General features: G+C 38.4%; 1 protein-coding gene across 3 annotated transcripts in view; it reads right to left on the bottom strand.

Moving 5' to 3' along the window:
- The window catches only part of ANGPT1 (angiopoietin 1), a 243,328-nt gene that overhangs the window by 30,635 nt on the left and 194,175 nt on the right, over positions 1 to 18,518 (bottom strand). For all 3 annotated transcript variants that reach the window (XM_036338066.1, XM_036338064.1, XM_036338065.1), the window contains exon 7: positions 9,537 to 9,703. In XM_036338066.1, coding sequence (XP_036193959.1) covers positions 9,537 to 9,703 — 167 coding nt within the window. The remainder of the gene's footprint in view (positions 1 to 9,536; positions 9,704 to 18,518) is intronic.

Raw genomic sequence — 18,518 nt, forward strand, 5'->3', positions numbered from 1 at the left:
AGAGTAAAGAAAAAGAGCCAGCAATTGAATACATCAGGGAAATGAGTCCCATCCATGCAACAATACAAGAAACTAAAGGACACAGCACTTTATTAAAAACCTTACATGGAAATTATAATATGCTGCCATTTCATACTTCTGGGGACAGAAATTTTCACTTGTGGGTCTCTGAATTTTTGTCATTTAGATCCAAATCAGCTGTGTTTGTTGAGTACATAAACATGCCTTTGTTGATGTGTCTTTCACATATTTATTAGAAAGTGCTTCCTCTCCAGGCATGTGTGAAACATTGCAGAGACCCCTGGCCTCTGGATGTGGCATTCTAATAGCAGGGACTAGCTTATTACAACTCAGAGGGACAAGTAAGGACTCTGATAAAGATACGCACAGAGCCAGGGAGAGCACCTGGAAGGAGCTCCTTATCCAACCCCAAAACAGAGCTCTACAAACTGAGTTTAGACTTAAAGGGTAAGGAAAATGAAGTCAGACAAAGAAGTTAAACTGTTGAAGGATGGAGATTAAATTCTGTGGGGTTTTGTTTCACACATAATGTCTTGAATATTGTTGTTGCTTGTATTTAATGAACACAGTAATCAAAATATTGAGCAAAAAAAACCCCTTGATTGGAATGTGATACCAGAGCTTTTAGATGGCTCTCTTCAGAGGCTCTCCCTAGGTGCCAGACCAAAGATACACTAGTGGTCTGGCTGTCCTTTGCTCTTAGCATCATGCTTTTCTTTATCCCCTTACACTCTATGCTTAAAGTATTGCTTCAGATTCCCTATAGATATATTTTATCTAACTTAATCAGTCTAGGAGTGCTGCAAAAAATAACTTTCCCAATAAGACATTCTAGGTCTTGCCCTAACCTGTTTGTCTCAGTGGATAGACTGTCGGCCTGCGGACTCAAGGGTCCCAGGTAAGATTTCGGTCAAGGGCATGTACCTTGGTTGTGGGCACATCCCCAGTGGGGAGTGTGCAGAAGGCAGCTGATCGACGTTTCTCTCTCATCGATGTTTCTAACTCTCTATCTCTCTCCCTTCCTCTCTGTAAAAAATCAATAAAATATGTGAAAAAAATGTTTAAAAAAAGACATTCTAGGTCTCACATATAAGCCTACACATATGCTAATCCCAATTCTACTTCCAACGCTGAACCAGTTCTCTAGCTAATCCCAATTTGTCATTTTTCTATGGCAATTTAGGTCACACCTTAGAGGCCCTCCAAACTTCTCCAAATTGTTTAGATCCTCCTATTCCTTAGTAATATGTTCACGACTATGTCCATGATATTGCAATTACATGTCTGCCTGTGTACTATCCACCCCACCCTTATCCCATCACACATGTGTATACACATGCATGAACACTCACATGCATGACTATACTGAAATCTTTGTGGACATTTTATTTCAGGGTAGCACAGAATAAAAAATGACAAATATTTCGTTCATTGAAGATACAGCCTTCATCTTTTCAGTGGTGAAAAGCACTGGGAAGACCCAGGGCAGGGGATCACATGACATCTCCCTGGACTATTTCCTGGAGGCAGTGCTAGCTGGTTCTAGCAACCTGTGCCAGCCTAAAGTTTCTAAGACAGCACTCGTCTGAGTCCTACCTGGCATTACACATGTTGGAGCAGGAATCCTCTAGGAATCCTTAGACCTAACAGCACTGGGGCATTTTTTTTTTTTTTTTTTGTCAGCTTGGAAAAATACAGGACTCTAGAGACTGCCATTAATCTGCATTACAGTCAAGATATTTTTTTGACCCTCCGAAGACCTAGAGAAAGCACAAAGTAACGTTGTAACACCATGCCTTTTTTCTCTTGAATATATCATCTCAGTCAAGGGCTATAAAATGTCATTTTGTTGAATAAAACAATTCCTTCTTGGTTATAGGAAGTAACCCCCAACAAAAATTGTAGTCTAAATAAAAATAATACACCTCCCAATTTGGAGAAATACTTTGAAAATACAAATAAAACTACTTAAAGCTTTGAGTTTTATATCCGGGCTAAAAATTCAAGAGTGTAGAAACTGCCAGGAGATTCCATATATATATACTTTGATTCCATATATATATACTTTGATCGTCCAAGAATGCTGTAAGAAATAACTTTCCTCTTAGACTTTCAACACATCTGCTACTGGTTCTAGCCAGGACCATGTAACCCAGAGAATCAGAGAAATGAAAACCATTTCACTAAAAAGAGTGAAATAAGTTTTACAATACCTATAAAAATGCATGGTTTAAATTTACATGAAAAGCTCTAGAGAATTCTTTTCAATCCACACTAATTTGTTTTGTCCTTGAAATACATACATGGCATGGGAGTACTTTAATTTCTCTCTCTCTCTCTCTCTCTCTCTCTCTTTTTTTATTTTTAAAGGATTCTGGAATTGAAAAGACTGCTTCCTTACCTCCTCATTTTACTTCTGCAGACTTGAGACTTGGAAAAGTGAAGTAACTTATCCAAGGTCATTCAGAAAAGTATCTACAGACCCAAGTCTAGAATTTGTATCTCTTGAAAAGTGGGCTTTGGAGATAGGTACAGGGGGCTAGCCTGGGATAAGCTGCCACTGGTTCAAGTGTCCCAGGGACCCTTAGAGTTTAGGACAGTGATGGCGAACCTATGACACACGTGTCAGAGGTGACACGCGAACTCATTTTTTTGGTTGATTGTTCTTTGTTAAATGGCATTTAAATATAGAAAATAAATATCAAAAATATAAATCTTTATAAGCATAACCAATGGACATAAGACACTGGGGAGTAGGGGAGGCCAGGGGATTGTCAAGGGCGGGAAAAAAAAAGGAGACATATGTAATACTCTTTGTAATACTTTAAGCAATAAAAAAAATATAAATTAGTAAAGACAAAAAAAACATTAAAAAATATATATAAATCTTTGTTTTACTATGGTTGCAAATATCAAAAAATTTCTATATGTGACACGGCACCAGAATTAAGTTAGGGTTTTTCAAAATGCTGACACGCCGAGCTCAAAAGGTTCGCCATCACTAGTTTAGGAGATGCATGCCTGTGGGGGAAGACAAGGGAGAAGGGAAAGGTGCAGGTGTGCTCCCAGGAGGGAGAGCCCTGTGCCCTAGCACTTGTGAGATTTTGATAGTAGAAGTGAAGTAACAGCTGGCCCTCAGACCCGCATCAGACATGGTGATGTTCAGCGGCTGAGGTGCCCTCCCTGCTACTCTCCCTCCAGCTTGCCTTCCTCAGGCTGTAAAGGGCTCCAGACCCACCACCAGACCCTCATTGCACAGCCCCAGGTAACGCAGCTACATTGAGGGAGCAGCTTTGCTCAGATCTCCCGCTCTGTGTCCCACTTTGGTGGCTGGACGTGCTGTATTTCTGTGATTTCCCTGCAAGCTCTTGGTTGTTCACCCTCATGCCAGGTCTTAACCATACGTGTTAGGAACCCTTTCTCTGATTTTCTACCTTCACCTTCCAGACCTCCACTTTTCCAGCTTGTCTCACATTTATGTAAATTTAAATTTGTAGAACAAATCCCTTATTTCCATAACAATCAGCATGTCCCTGTTTCCCAGACTCAACACTCAACACCGATACAGGAAGTTGGTTTTATGGACAGGGAAGCCAGACCTCACTATTCAGCAGTTTCCATAGCTTCTGATTCCTATTCCAGATTCTTTTCCACTAGATTATAGCATCTTTCCAACCTGACAAATTGTCTGTTATTTTTTTTATAAGCACTTATTTTTCTGGATGTACTTTTTAATTTTAATTCTCATGTGAGTATATTGATTTTTAGAAAGAAAGGATGAGAGAGAGAGAGAGAGAGAGAGAGAGAGAGAGAGAGAGAGAGAGAGAGAAAGAGAAACATTACCTATTGCCTTCCGTATGGCCTGACCAGGGATCGAACCCAAAACTTTTTGGTGTACAGGACTATGCTTCAACCAACTGAGCTACCTGTCCAGGGCTGGATGTATTTGTTTGTAACTCTAAGTATTGGGACCAGCAAAGTTTTCAAGAGAAGTAAAAGGTCACTGTAAGCGCTAAACTGATGGACACTCTTACTGAAGTATTTATTATAGAGATCAAAATTTAATCATCAGAATTGAAGGGCCACAAAATAAAAAAAAATTGTGTACATAAAGGTAATTATAGTCTACAAAATTATTTCTGAGCTGCAAGAAGCTTTACAAATACTTTCATTTATAGGACAGAAAATGGAGATCGAGAGAAATGCTATTTGTCCATGAACATTCATATTATTAAAGACAGAAATGGGATTAGAAGAAACATTCTATCTCCTAGAATATGTGCTTTGAGTGTATTTAATTCTCAAAATTAATGAATGGATTTTCCTTTGTTGAGGGATAAATATATGATGAGAAGAGATCAAAGCGCAAATCTTGACTTCTACTCATATTATACCTGTGACCTTGTGCAAAGTACAATGTCTTATTTTTCTCATGTGAAAACAGGGTGTCTGGTACATAGCATGTATTCACCAAATATTTAGCTATTAACTATTAGGCCGTAATTTGGCTAATTTAGGTATATATCTTGAATTTTGATTAAAATGGTTCCTAACCTCTAGGCTTAGACATAATGGAAAAGGACACACACACAAACACACAGTTGTTTAAAAATAAAAACAAAACACTTGTTAATGAGTTTATAATAGAATATGGACACTAAGTAGTTAGCCACAGAGATTTATGAATATAGGAGAACACAGAGCATCCAAATTAGCCTGACAGCAAGGGTGATGCATTTCTCTGGCAAATCAGAGTAGGAAGACATATATAGAGTGCTCTCAGGATCAATCCATGTGGCAAAGGGAAGAGAGCAGGACTGAGCAGAGGGAGAAGGTGGACTCACATTACATACAGTCACAGTGAAAACATCAGCTAATCTCACGTGAAATTCTGGACCCCAATTGGGCAAGGGGATCTTTATATTGACCCATCATTGAGTGTAATTTCTCTGCAGGTTGGAGCAGCGACTTTGGTGATGTGACTTTCTCCAGCCACGGGCAATGCCCAGGTAGGGGACTTTGACTATGAGCTGTTAGCCAGCAACCCAGGAAGTGGGAGTGCATCTGAAGGAAGGCGATGGGTTAGTGCATCACAGTATCTTCTCTAGTAGTTATCAGGGAAGACTTCCTGGAATAAGGGAGGATCTTAAAGATTTAGAAGATGTGTCCAATGCTGGGTTTATGTATATAGGGTAAGGATATAGCATAAACAAAGGCATGGATGGTTTAAGGAAATTGCAAGTAATTACTGAAACACAATCATAATGAGTGAGTGTCTGGTTTGGTGAGGTTAGGGTTAGAGTTTGATAGCAACAGCTGAATAAGTAGGTAGTGGCCAGGTCATGAAGAGTTTTAAATGGCAGACTTTAACATGTACATATTTTACATTGTTGAAATATATGAAGGAGAACAGAGACCAAGTCAGACTGTCTTTTAGAAAAAACACCCCACAGCCCTAGCCGGTTTGGCTCAGTGGATAGAGCGTCGGCCTGCAGACTGAATGGTCCCAGGTTTGATTTCGGTCAAGGGCATATATCTTGGCTGCAGGCACATCCCCAGTGGGGGGTGTGCAGGAGGCAGCTGATCGATGTTTCTCTCTCATTGATATTTCTAACTCTCTCTCCCTCTCCCTTCTTCTCTGTAAAAAATCAATAAAATATATATTTTTTTAAAAACACCCACAATAGTGTGGAAGATATATTTGAGAGCATCAAGACTGGAGGCAGGCAAACTCTACAATAGTCTGGGTGTCAGATGATGAGGATCTGGATAATACTACCTCTCTAGAGGAAGTATTTAATAATTTCACACTGATTACATGTTATTTCACATGATGTGTTCATCATGACACTCTTACATTATTGTTTTTTCTTATTTATATTCTTCTGGGTTCTATAGATTTTATTTTCTACTAGAGAAAATGATTTAAAATGTCCTTAGAGGATAAAAAGAAAATATGTGCATTACATGTACATTTGTAAGCTTATCTATCCATTCATAACATTTATTTTTAATCAATATGTGTCTGGAGCAGCGGTTCTCAACCTGTGGGTCGCGACCCCTTTGGGGGTCGAACGACCCTTTCACAGGGGTCGCCTAAGACCATTGGAAAACACATATATAATTACATATTGTTTTTGTGAGTAATCACTATGCTTTAATTATGTTCAATTTGTAACAATGAAATTGGGGGTCACCACAACATGAGGAACTGTATTAAAGGGTCGCGGCATTAAGAAGGTTGAAAATCACTGGTCTAGAGCATGAGAATTTTTTTCAAATTAGATTTATAGATATGGCTACAGCTATAAGGTGAATTTTTTAAATATAATTTCTGTTAAGATAGGATATTAAAAAAATAAAACTCTCAAAGAACTTCTGAATTTAATTTGAAAGAGGAAAAATACAGAAAATGTGAAAATATAGAACAAAAACTGAGCATACGTCCCAGAGTTTTGATTTCAGTTGAATTTGAGCAGGTCAATGACCTAACATCTCAGTTTCTTCATCTTTAAAATGTGTCTAATAATGTGTCAAAAAGCCATTGTCAATATTAAATGAAAAAGTGCTAATGATCATTTCATAAGTTTTAAAATACTATAAAAACATCAGAATTCACACTTTAATAATTTATCTAAACAAGGCATCCTAATTTGGAGAGAAAAACAATGAGCAGAGAAGAAGCACCAAAAGGCAAAGCTGGACATCTGGAGTTCTAACCTCAGGCCACACATGCTTCGCTGGGCCTGGGGAGCCGTCCTGGGCAGGAGTGAGTGATGATACAGGTGGAGAGGGAAGTCACATGGATGTCGCTTCCCTTTCCAAGATTCTGTTTGGTTTTCTTAGTGTGCTTATTTTTACTAAGCTTATTTTAACTAAGCTTTCATCAGAGCAGGCTTTATGTTTTAATGAGTTCTAATTTCCTGTTTGATGCCAACATGAATCTTAGTACTTAATTACACGAGAAGGCGATGATTACAGACCTATTTTCTGCTGAGTCTTGGCAGGAAAGAGGGCCAGAGCCATCAGCTTTATTGCAGCAGCATAATAAAGTGGAAACCACATTGAACTAGGTAGGAGTCACACCTCCCATAGTTGAGTCCTTCTCCCTCCTTGGGAAAAATATTGCATATTTCTGAACCTCAGCTTTCTTTTCATTAAAACCAGAGGTTTGGAATTAAGTTATTAAGTTCCTTCTGGACTTATAGTGCTGATTCTCAAGGTTCATAATACTCCGGAGAAATAAGAATGGGGATCCCAGAGTGTATGCCTTACTCTAGTGGGAAGACTTACTTTTTAAAAACTTTTTATTAAATTTATTGGGGTGACATTAGTTAATAAAATAATATAGGTTTCAAGTATACAATTCTAGAATACATCATCAGTACATTGCACTGTATATTTACTGTCCAAAGTCAAATCTCCTTCCATCACTATATATTTGATCCCTTTACCCTTTACTACCCTCCACCCCTTTCTGTCTGATAGCCACCATATTGTTGTTGTGTCTATTAAATTTTGTTTATCTTGTTTGTTCATTTGTTGCTTTTGGTTTTATTCCCCACATATGAGTGGAATCATATGCTTCTTGAGTTTTTCCATCTGTTTGATAATAGATCTATGGGTCAAGATCTGAATCACACAGTAATGAAGGAGTAGGAAATGCTCAGTGAGAGCAGTGGCGGAGAGCAGTGAGACACTCGAAGAGGAGGTAAGTGTTCTTTCTTCATGCAGGTGCAAGAATGACATTCCTACAATACACTCTAAAGCCTATGTCAGATGCCCACAGTCCTCCTAAACCTGCCCAAAGACTCTTTGTCCCTTTAATATCACTCCAGCCTCGCAATCACAAAGATGCATGCATACACACACACACACACACACACACACACACACACACACACAAGAACTGAGAGACATTTTGGAATGGAACCAAAGAAAATTCTTCAGGAGCCTAGAAAAAGACTGGACTAATTATTTGCTAGTCCCATTGTCAGGCTGTCTGACATTAGCCAAGTTTCATATAGTTTCAAGTTTCAGGTCAAAACATTTATATAAGAGTACCCCTGATGTTTTACAGTGGTTTTCCTTGTTATGAAAATCTCAAAATATTGACCTCCTTGGAAACATTTCTTCTTACACTCCATTGCATTTTATAAATGTCTCTTTGGTTTCTTGAGTTGCCATTATGTACACCATCCTTCGCTCCCCCCATGAGACTATGAACTCTTTAGATCTATTTCTCATCCTCTGTTGATGTGGTGACATCATTACTGTTTGTTAAGAAAATGATTATTATGTCTCCAAGGATCCAACCCCATACATAACCCATTAAAATAAAATGTTATGTGTTCATGAAAATGTTATAGATTCAAAGTCCATGCTATGTCTCAAAAAGACAAATAAGCAGGAGAAACAGTTGAATTAGGTGGTGGGGGCCACACAAGTTGGAAAAAAAGCAGAAGGTGCTGGTTGCTTTCACCGCATTTTGCGTGCAGCAAAGTGCCAACCCTTTAATGCACATAATCGTGTTTCCCTAACTGATGCAGCACAGCCACAATACTCAGAGTTTAAAATCACTGCAACTCTCATTTACTGATTACAAAACTGAGGTACACACAATTGCTAATGACGTGCCATGTACCAGGTATTGCATAAAAGTAACTACAATGTATTTCCATATGTTTAGTGATCTAGTTAGTCACAAAGCTGGACTGTGAGGCCTGGGAGACTATAGACCTCATCACTGACCACAAAATTGCTAGTACATAGCAGAGCTCCCAGAACATAGAGGTAACATAGTGAGTGTTTGTGAAATGAATTTACCATTTACTTGCCTAACCATTTTCAATGTGTTTCTTTTTCTAGCATATGAGCTGCTCATTGAAAAAAAATCAGAGATTCTAACAATTAAGTATACAGATTGTCTACTTTCACATCTGCAATGAAGAACTGTATATATCGATACCATTATATGGATTTATTTTTGCTTCTCACATTATTTACCAAACAAATCTAAATTATGCTTCACCTCAATTTTTATGCCAATTCATGCAAAAATATAAAATTTTACTCCTCTTTATCAACTTCAAAATAATGTGAAAAAAATAATAATTTAAGAAAAGTAAATAAATTATGTATAAGTAGAAGATCTTTTGATAGAGGGAGTATTTATTTCAAGCCATTGCATTTGAGTCAGTTCTCTGTCATCAGGTTTATGTGTATGAATCCACTGAACCTTTATAATAATAACAATAATAATAATATTATGCTTGACTTAATTCCCTATCTTCAAAAATTTGAGCCAACATCAAGATAATCAGTCTGTGAGAACTTTTAAGAAGTCTTTATAGGGTTTTTGTTTTTTTATCTCTTTGTCAGAGGTCTAGAAAAACAACCTGATTTTCAATTTGAAGGATGCCTTTCATCATTTCTTTTTTTTTTCACACTTCTCCACTAAAACTAGTAACTGGCCAAGGCAGTTAAATAAAATACTACAGGGAAGAAGGACTTACCTATAGTTTTGCTTTTCATTTCCTATGTGGAATCTGTCATATTGTGAATAGGCTTGGTTTCCCTCCCAGTCCATTAACTGGATTCTGAGTGTGTACTGCCTTTGACTGGTCATGGCAAAAATAAACTCATTTCCCAGCCAGTATTCACCGGAGGGATTTCCAAAACCCTGTGAAAGAAGACAGAGATGCAGTTGTTACTTCAGAGAGAAAGTTTTTTCAAGTCCAGTACTTAACTATGCTCTAAATGATAATTAACATTTTTAAAAGTAAAAAAATGTTTTTTCACATTTTTACACACTGTTTTCAATTACTTACTCAATATATCCCTGCTGTTTCCTCCCCTCCATTGAGGGTTACATCTAATTCTTATTAGAGTAAAACTTTATATTCACATCTGTGTAGATTAGATGTTTTTTGGATTAATATGGTTAATAAGTTTAATCAGTGAAAACTTCTCTATCATAGCTTGCTTTTGAAAATGTTTATAAAATACTAGTTAATGGAATATTTTAACATAATGAAATATTTCCAATGAATTATGAGGGTACTATCATAGAATTATTTAACAATATTGTTATTATCTGTGTTTTCATTATTATTTGGGAATCAAATCATTCACAGATAAAACTTAAACAGATTATTAGACCTTTGACTGCTCTACTTTTAACATTCTCATTATTTAAAATTTAACTTTCAATTGCAGTTGACATCTATTATATCAGTTTCAGGTGTATAACACAGTGATTAGACATTTATACACCTTCCAAAGTCTAATACCCATCTGACACCATACACAGTTATTACAATATCACTATGTTACCTATCCCGTACTTTATATCCCCATGACTATTTTTATAACTGGCAACTTGTACTTCTTAATCTTTTCACCTTTTCCACTCCTCTCCTCAACCCCTCACTCATATGGCTACTATCAATTTATTCTCTGTATCCATGAGTTTGTTCCTATTTTGTTTGTTCATTTATTTTATTTTTTAGATTCATACATAAGTGAAATCATATGTATTTGTCTTTCTCTGTCTGATTTATTTCAGAAGAATATTTTCCAGTGATACATTCAATAGCGGGGTTAATATCCAGAATATATAAGGAACTTATACAAATTAATACCAAAAAATTACAAGCTGATTAAAAACTGAGCCAAGGACCTGAATAGATATTTCTCCAAAGAGGACATACAGATGCCCAACAGACATATGAAAAGACGCTCCACATCACTAACCATCAAAGAAATGCTAATTAAAATCACAAAGAGATATCACCTTATACCTGTCAGAATGGCTGTCATCAATAAATCAACAAACAACAAGCATTGGTGAGGATGTGGAGAAAAGGGGTCCACCGTGCACTGTTTATGGCAGTTCTCAACCTTCCTAATGCCGCAACCCTTTAATACAGTTCCTCATGTTGTGGTGACCCCCAACCATAAAATTATTTTCGTTGTACTTCATAACTGTAATTTTGCTACTGCTATGAATTGTAATGTAAATATCTGATATGCAGGATGTATTTTCATTGTTATAAATTGAACATAATTAAAGCATAGTGATTAATCACAAAAACAATATGTAATTATATATGTGTTCTGACGAAGGATGTTCAGTTAATGAAAAACTAAGTTAAGTTGGAGAATAGCTTTAAAAGTGTGTCTGGACATGCCAGTATTTTACTGGCATGTGAATCCTATGAGGATTCACAAATTCAAGACAACTTCTGTCCTCAAGGAGCTCATAGTCTGGTCAGAACACTAACCTGTAGGTCAAGAATTACACTGAATTTCAAATGTTACCAAGGAATTATTTCTGAGACAGTTATGAACACACAAAGTCTAGAATGACTTAGGGTTCTTTATTTTCCTCTCACAACTCCAACATTAACAGTTGGCTTTCTTTTGGAGACAACATTTTTATTCTCCACAAAGATATTGTTTTGAACACTTACCAACCTGTGACTGGGAGTGCCCTAAAGAAAATACAGACATTGAGATTCAGGTATAGAGCAGCCACTAGCTTCACTCACTAGCTCTTATGTTCAGTCTTCAGCCTCAAAATCCAAACTCATGCCAGTGAATGATTATAGTCCTAGATTCACAGGTTTTCTAATTGCTATTTAAAATGTGAATGTTACGGACATGGGGGTGCATAAATCTTTTCAAATTAGTGTTTTGGATTTCTTTGGATAAATATCCAGAAATAGAATTGCCAGGTTGTAGGGTAGTTTTATTTTTAAATTTTTTGAGGAATCTCCACACTGTTTTCCATAGTGGCTGCACCAATTTAAAATCCCATAAACCAGTGGTTCTCAACCTGTGGGTCGCAACCCCTTTGGGGGTCAAATGAACTTTTCTTAAGATGCACAAGTCATACTTGACAAAAGTTCCATAGGAACAGGAAATATTAAAGCAAGCTAGGATGTGCTAAATATTTTACACATACTTATGACAGTTGGTGCCACATCCCAGTGAGAAGGGAGAAACTTACCTTCTCCAATGAATAAGCAAAACAGAAAGTTATATAGGACTGAAGTCAAAGCATTAGTACACTCTCAGTTGCTGCAGCCACTGGGAAGGAAAAGAAGACCGGATGCTCCTTGCATTTCCTCTCAGCTCAGACATGTCAAAACCCTCTCTGTAGCCACTTGACGATTCCCTCTTCCATGTAGTCAGAGGAGATTCAGCAATTGCACTAAATGTGAACAGGAGGCTGGGAATGATGAGGTGTTAAGTTTTGGGTCACATATTTCCATGCTGCTGAAAGCATTGCATGGATAAGACTGTCCAGCTCCCCCAGGGAAATGTGCAGAGACCTTGAGCCTCAGAAATGGATGAGCGTTAGTATCTTTCCTAAAGCCTCCATCCCCATCTTGGCATGCAGGTTAGTACTTCCCTCTAAGTGAGATTAACATCCGTTCCTAAATGGCTGGCCTTTTTTCTCACTGAAAATAGAGGAAGAAGCAACTGAAATGTAAGCAACTACATTTGTTTTGAGAAACCAAAATTCTATATTTATGCACCTTCCTGAAAAATTATCTACACATGCTCTTATTGTGGGAGGCAAAACCTTGGGCTACAATGAATCAAAATGGCTTTGAGAGAGAGAGAGAGAGAGAGAGAGAGAGAGAGAGAGAGAGAGAGAGAGAGAAGGGAGGAAACCTTCTAATGGCTGAAAGCGCAGTGATGCAGAAACAACTGTTCCATCATAAAGATGAAAAATAAATGAAAGAAGGGGAAATGGGTTCCCACATTAGTAAACTGTCTATTGGATAATTTATCAGGCAGACCACGAATCTGATGCCTAGCAACAAAGCCTTGGCTTTGATTAAACAACTTCTACTCCCTGTCCCGTTCTAATTTGAAGCCTTTCTGTCACATATGCTGTGGACTGTCCGACATTATTTCTGGGCCTGTTTCCTTCTGCAAAATATGGATAAAAATGTTGTTTCCATATAGAATGTTTTAGAGGAAATGGAATAATAGACCTAAAGCATTTAGGTAAGTGTTGATACATGAGAAGCCCTTAACAAAATTCTAGTTGTTGTTGGTATAGTTAAAGTATATGTCACAATACAGAGTAAATTTCTGCTTACTTGCTTCTCTCCCATGAGATTGTGAGCTATTTAAGGGTGAGCAGGTTGGTTACTTTCTACTTTGTATGAGAAAGGGAACAAAAATAATAACCCAGAGTCTTGTCTTAGCCTAAAAATTAATAAGGGGATACATAAAAAGTTTTTGGATGCTAGAAACTAATGTATTCTTATGACAAGGATAAGTGATGGTTTATACAAATGAGTACTAGCATTTTAATCCTAGAAGCTAATCTCTATATATAAACCCTAATATGCAAATAGACCAAATGGTGGAACAACCAAACAACCAAACAAGCAGTCGCTATGACATGTGCTGACCACCAGGGGGTGTGCGCGGAACATGGTGGGCGGGGATGCCAGGTGAGCGCCAAATGGTGAAGCAGGTGAGCGGGGGTGCCAGACCAAGGCGGGGCACCGGTCACTGTCATCGGGGCGAGCCTCTGGTGGTTACTGAAAATCTTTGCTCCTGTCCGCCGCAGTCCCGCCCAGTGCTTGCACCTGCTGCTGGCACCAGCCCTGATCGCTTGGCACCATCAACGGGTTTGAATAGCAGCTGCTGGCCCTGATCGCCCCTGAGGACTTCTCCACCTCCCCCTGCTCCTGAGGGGTGATCGGGGCAGCAGCTTGCAACCGCTGACAGTGCCAGCCCCGCTCGTACCCGCTGCTGGCACCGGCCCCAATCACTCTGCACCGTCAGCTGGTGCGAGTGGGGGCTGGGGCTGTCAGCACATGGGAGTGGTTGCAGTGGGAGCAGGGCTGCTGGCAGAGGGACTGGGGACTGTGGCGGGAGGGGCCAGGCGGGGCCACGGAGGATGGGCCAAGACCCACCCCTGTGCCTACAGCAGCCTTGGGGCCCACAGTTCCCTAAAAGGTGCATGAATTTGTGCACTGGGCCTGTAGTTATTGAATAAGAAATGAAAACCAACAGGTTGCAATTTGGGCTAATCTATGACATAAACCAAAGGGTAGACTACTTTCTTATTCTTACTTCTGGTTCCTAATACTAAAGAAAAGCTGTCTCCTTAAACTTTTCTCTGTTCCTGCTTAGTTTAATCCTGTTCTCTTTATATCTCATAAGTTGTAGGATCTACAAAAGAGGTAGTTTTTGAGATCTTAAACCCATACCAATAAATTGATAGCTCTGACAGTTGCTTTCAACCAAGAGTGCATATCAAAAACAGCTGTGGAGCATTTAAAAATAGAGATGACTTAGTTTCCCCCCATGCTGGTTCTGACTCAGCATGTCTGGGTGGGTTTAGAGATGCCACATTTAAAAGTTTCATAGCTGAGCCTGCTGTATACCAGTGGCAAAGAACCATACAATCGTGATGGAAAATAGCTATTCCTAGGGCAAATTAGAAGGAATTAACCAGATCAAATGATCTAAGTGGTACACAGGGAAGAGATAGGTGTAAAAGCTCATATTATATCCACATCCATATTAGAAGGCAAGTTTTGATTAAGTATTATGGACTGTCCTTTAAAAAATTTATATTCACACTTGAAATACAGAGTTGGACATTAAAAGTAAGTTTACACATTATTGCATATATAACAGCTTGCCAAAGGTCTATATTTTACTCCAAATAGTCTGTAATATCCATAAAAATAAAAATAAAAGCTTGAACAAAATTCAGTGCTGACACTGAAAAAGCAACAAGTCCTAAGTGAATAAACAATAGTAATAAACATAGAATTTCTTCTTTTTCATAAATGAAATCTAAGAATGCTATAGCATATATTTTTACAAAAAATACTAGAGGCCCGGTGCACCAAATTGTGTGCGGGTACGGTCCCTAGGCCTATCCTGTGATCAGGGCCATCTTCTCTGGCTGCCAGCAGCCGTCCCCGTCCCCGTCCCCTGCATCCACTTGCTGCCACCCACCCCAGTTCCCTGTTCACCATCCAGCAATGGGAGCCTGACGACCAAGGGAGGGACTGAGAGGTTGGCCATTCCTGTCCGCTTGCTGACCCCATCTCTGCCGCCGGTTGTTCTCTGTGTGTGGGGTGACTGGTGGGGCAGGGGCCTTGGCCTGGTGCACCGCCCCCCACCCACCCCGGGTCCCCGTTTGCCATGGGCAATTGGAGCCTGTTGGCTGGGGAAAGGGACCGAGAGGTGGTCAGTGCACTTCATAGTGACTGGTTGAGTGGTCGTTCTATCATTATGGTCCCTGGGCTTTTATTATATAGGATTGCTTAGCTACGCCAATCACAATCACATGAAAGATTTTTATAACATAATTCAGGTAGATTATTATTTCTACTTCTCCTTTAGCTCTTTAATGAAAGGCAAAAAGGCAGTAAAATTTAACCTAAACTAATGCTGGCTTAAAATTGGCCTTAAAACCACATTTTGCTTTAAAAAGGCACACAGAGGAAAGACCAATATCCATTAATTTTTGCCAAAACTTGCAGAAATGTTCAGTTGTGGTTTGTATTTTTCCAAGTTAATAAAATCATTGTCTCAGATTTTGTTTTGTCTGATAATGCTCATAGGAAGTGTTGACTTTTTATAGCTGAACACAATTGAAACCAGACACAGTCCATGTATCCTAGGGGTTTCATCTCTTTTCATATAACTAATTAAAGAAAACAGATAAGAAGTCAAGGTTACTGAGCTGCGTTGTCCAAAGGTGCTTTAATTCACAATTCAATTGTGTGTCTCCTCTAACTGCTGAGACACTCAGCCCAAGAGAGATGGAAAGAATGATTTCTTTCCACATTTTAAATTTCTTATAGATTTTTCTCTTTTTAATGTGAAGAGGTTAAAATGCAGTTGAAAATGCGCTCTTAATTTCTTTCCAGAAACAAAGAACTCCCAGAAGGTATGGTGCTCAGACTGAAATATTTGTATTTATAGGAAGTTCTGTTTATGGGGGTAATTTTTTTTTTTCCAATACAAAGCCAGGTTGTCTCCAGGGCATTAGTCACTACCTTCTATAAAGTTAGGCCACTAGGGTACTGTTTGGAACTCCTAGCTTGATTGGGCTTTATGTGCAATAGTACTGCTGATAAGTGTTATTGCTGGAGGCCACTAAATAGTATCCTCATGGCTTGAAGGAGTTAATATAGTTCCCTAAGTGCCTCGTTAAAAGGGCCCACTCCAGACTTCCCTCTCGCCAAACATCTTTACAAATCCATAAACCAGATTTTGCTGAATCTCCTCATAAGGAAGTTTAAGTGAAAACAAAGCTCAGGTAAAAGATCTTTGCAGGGTTAAGGCCAATATTAAGAATCAAATGAGTAGTAAATCCTCCATGTTGAGAGGTTAAAAAATAATAATATATAATATACGTTTGTAATTTCATGTGTTGATAATTTTAACATATTTTTTTTCTGGAAACTGGATGAGGAAAGAGGCAGTCCTTAGGTATCGGCCAGTATGAAGGGAAGGAGAGAGGAGAGGCAGAAAAGAAGGCGGGGTGGAACTCTATTTCTACACTCAGAGCCAGGGAAAGAAGTGAAGCGTCTTAGGTTATACTATGGTAGATTGGTGAAGACTGAGGAGGAAGTGGTGCATGCCAAGAAGTTTCTGTTTTCCCAAAGGATGTCCATGCCCCAGCAGCCAGTTTTGAGGTGGGTGTGATTGATAAGAACTGGCAGAAGGAGTCTACAGCCATTCTTTGTGGAGTCATGTTTTGTCTGTAGGTGAAAGAAAAGCTCGGGGGGAGACAACTGAAACATTTCCCACCATGTGTTTTGGTGAAAGTTAACCAAGTTGTAGCATATGATGAATTCTTTCAATTAAAACAAAACAAATCAAAAAAAAGTTGTCAGACTCATTTTTGCCAAAATGTTTCAGAATTTTGGAGCTTATCTTATTTTCTGCCCATGCAGAATTGACAGCTGATAAATTGTTCTAGTTTGAAGAAAACATGATAGTCTTGCTATTTTAAAAAGGGAGAGGGGAAATGTCATAAAAACTATGATTAGAAAATAATTCCTTTTCATTCCAATAATGAAAAAATGCATGACATAAAATGCATGTAAGTATATATTTGGCATATAAGACATAAATCAATACCAGACTTCATATGTCAGTCTCTCTTACTTATTGTGACTAGTTTGTTATGGCAGCAGATTTCACTATTTTGGAAAGTCATCATGATGACAACTTTATATTCATTTTTCCATTATCATTAATATTCATAATAATGTACTATAGATTTGCCTAAATCTACATGCATAGTTTGATTCTCAGATGACTTCTTCACATCCCATTTTAGTCATGAAAGTAATCATGAGTTAAGGTGGTTCACAAGATAATATTTTTGGCAGAGTTAAGTAAAAATTTGTCAGTCTTTGGGTAATAAAAATAACTACTGTTTATTGAACATTCAGTGCACCAAGTGCTTTTATTTGCATCTAATCCTCACAACATCCCTTGCAAGGCAGGTGAGGTATTATTTTTACTGAGAAAGTTAGGTATGTGTGAAATGATTTGCCAGAAATCACTTCATTGAAGACTCCAACAGTTAATATAATGCAAGGCCCTCCTTTAGAACTTAGGTTCCTTTTCCACCCTATCTGTTCTTCGAATCAGAAAGGAACGTAGAGCCCAACTGGAATTTCAACATTCCAGTTCTCCACAACAACCCTGAAACATGGTGCTTTACCTTCCATTGGCTGTTTCCACTGATGAGGGTCTTCACCACTTAATAGGCAGCCCATTCGTGTTGGAAAGAACCATTAGAGAGTTTTGCTCAGACATAGTCAAATTTGGCCTCTCTGTAATGTTCCTTCATTCATTGTGGAGACTCCTCCTTTAGAACAATGTTGAAATGCAGATTCTAAATCAGGAAGTCTGGGGCGGAGCTTCCGATTCTGCATTTCTAATAACTCCCAGACAGTGCTCGTGCTGCAGTCCCTGGATCACACTTTGAGTAGCAGGTTCCGGTACTACATACTTCTATCCAGTCAACTAAGCCACTAGCAGACAGGTTTATACCTTATTCTTTTTCCTCCAGGTTAGACAACCAACTATTCGCTTGCTCTACATATGATTTCTAGATACCGCCCATCCTGCTTGTACCCTCTGGGATATGTTCACTCTTGGAAAATCTCCAGAATTGAAAGCATACTCTTGATGTAACCAGACCATGGCAGACACCAGTTAGATTCTGAATTTTTGAAACTAAAAACTATTATTAAGTAGACTTTGTATATAAGGCTTTGTTTTTGTTAGTAGCCAGCAATGAGATTATAACCAAGAAAATCTCTCCATATTTCAAATACTAGGTTTTTAAGCTAGTCACCTTTATTCCATATTCTCACAGTTAATTTTGCATAATTTTGGTCTAGGTAAAAGACTTTACTTTTATCTCTGTAGAATTCTGTTTTGTTGGCTTCCTACCTTTCTTTCTTGGGTTTATTGTTTAT

Source organism: Myotis myotis, unplaced genomic scaffold (assembly GCF_014108235.1).
Source record: "Myotis myotis isolate mMyoMyo1 unplaced genomic scaffold, mMyoMyo1.p scaffold_m19_p_16, whole genome shotgun sequence".
Lineage (NCBI taxonomy): Eukaryota > Metazoa > Chordata > Mammalia > Chiroptera > Vespertilionidae > Myotis > Myotis myotis.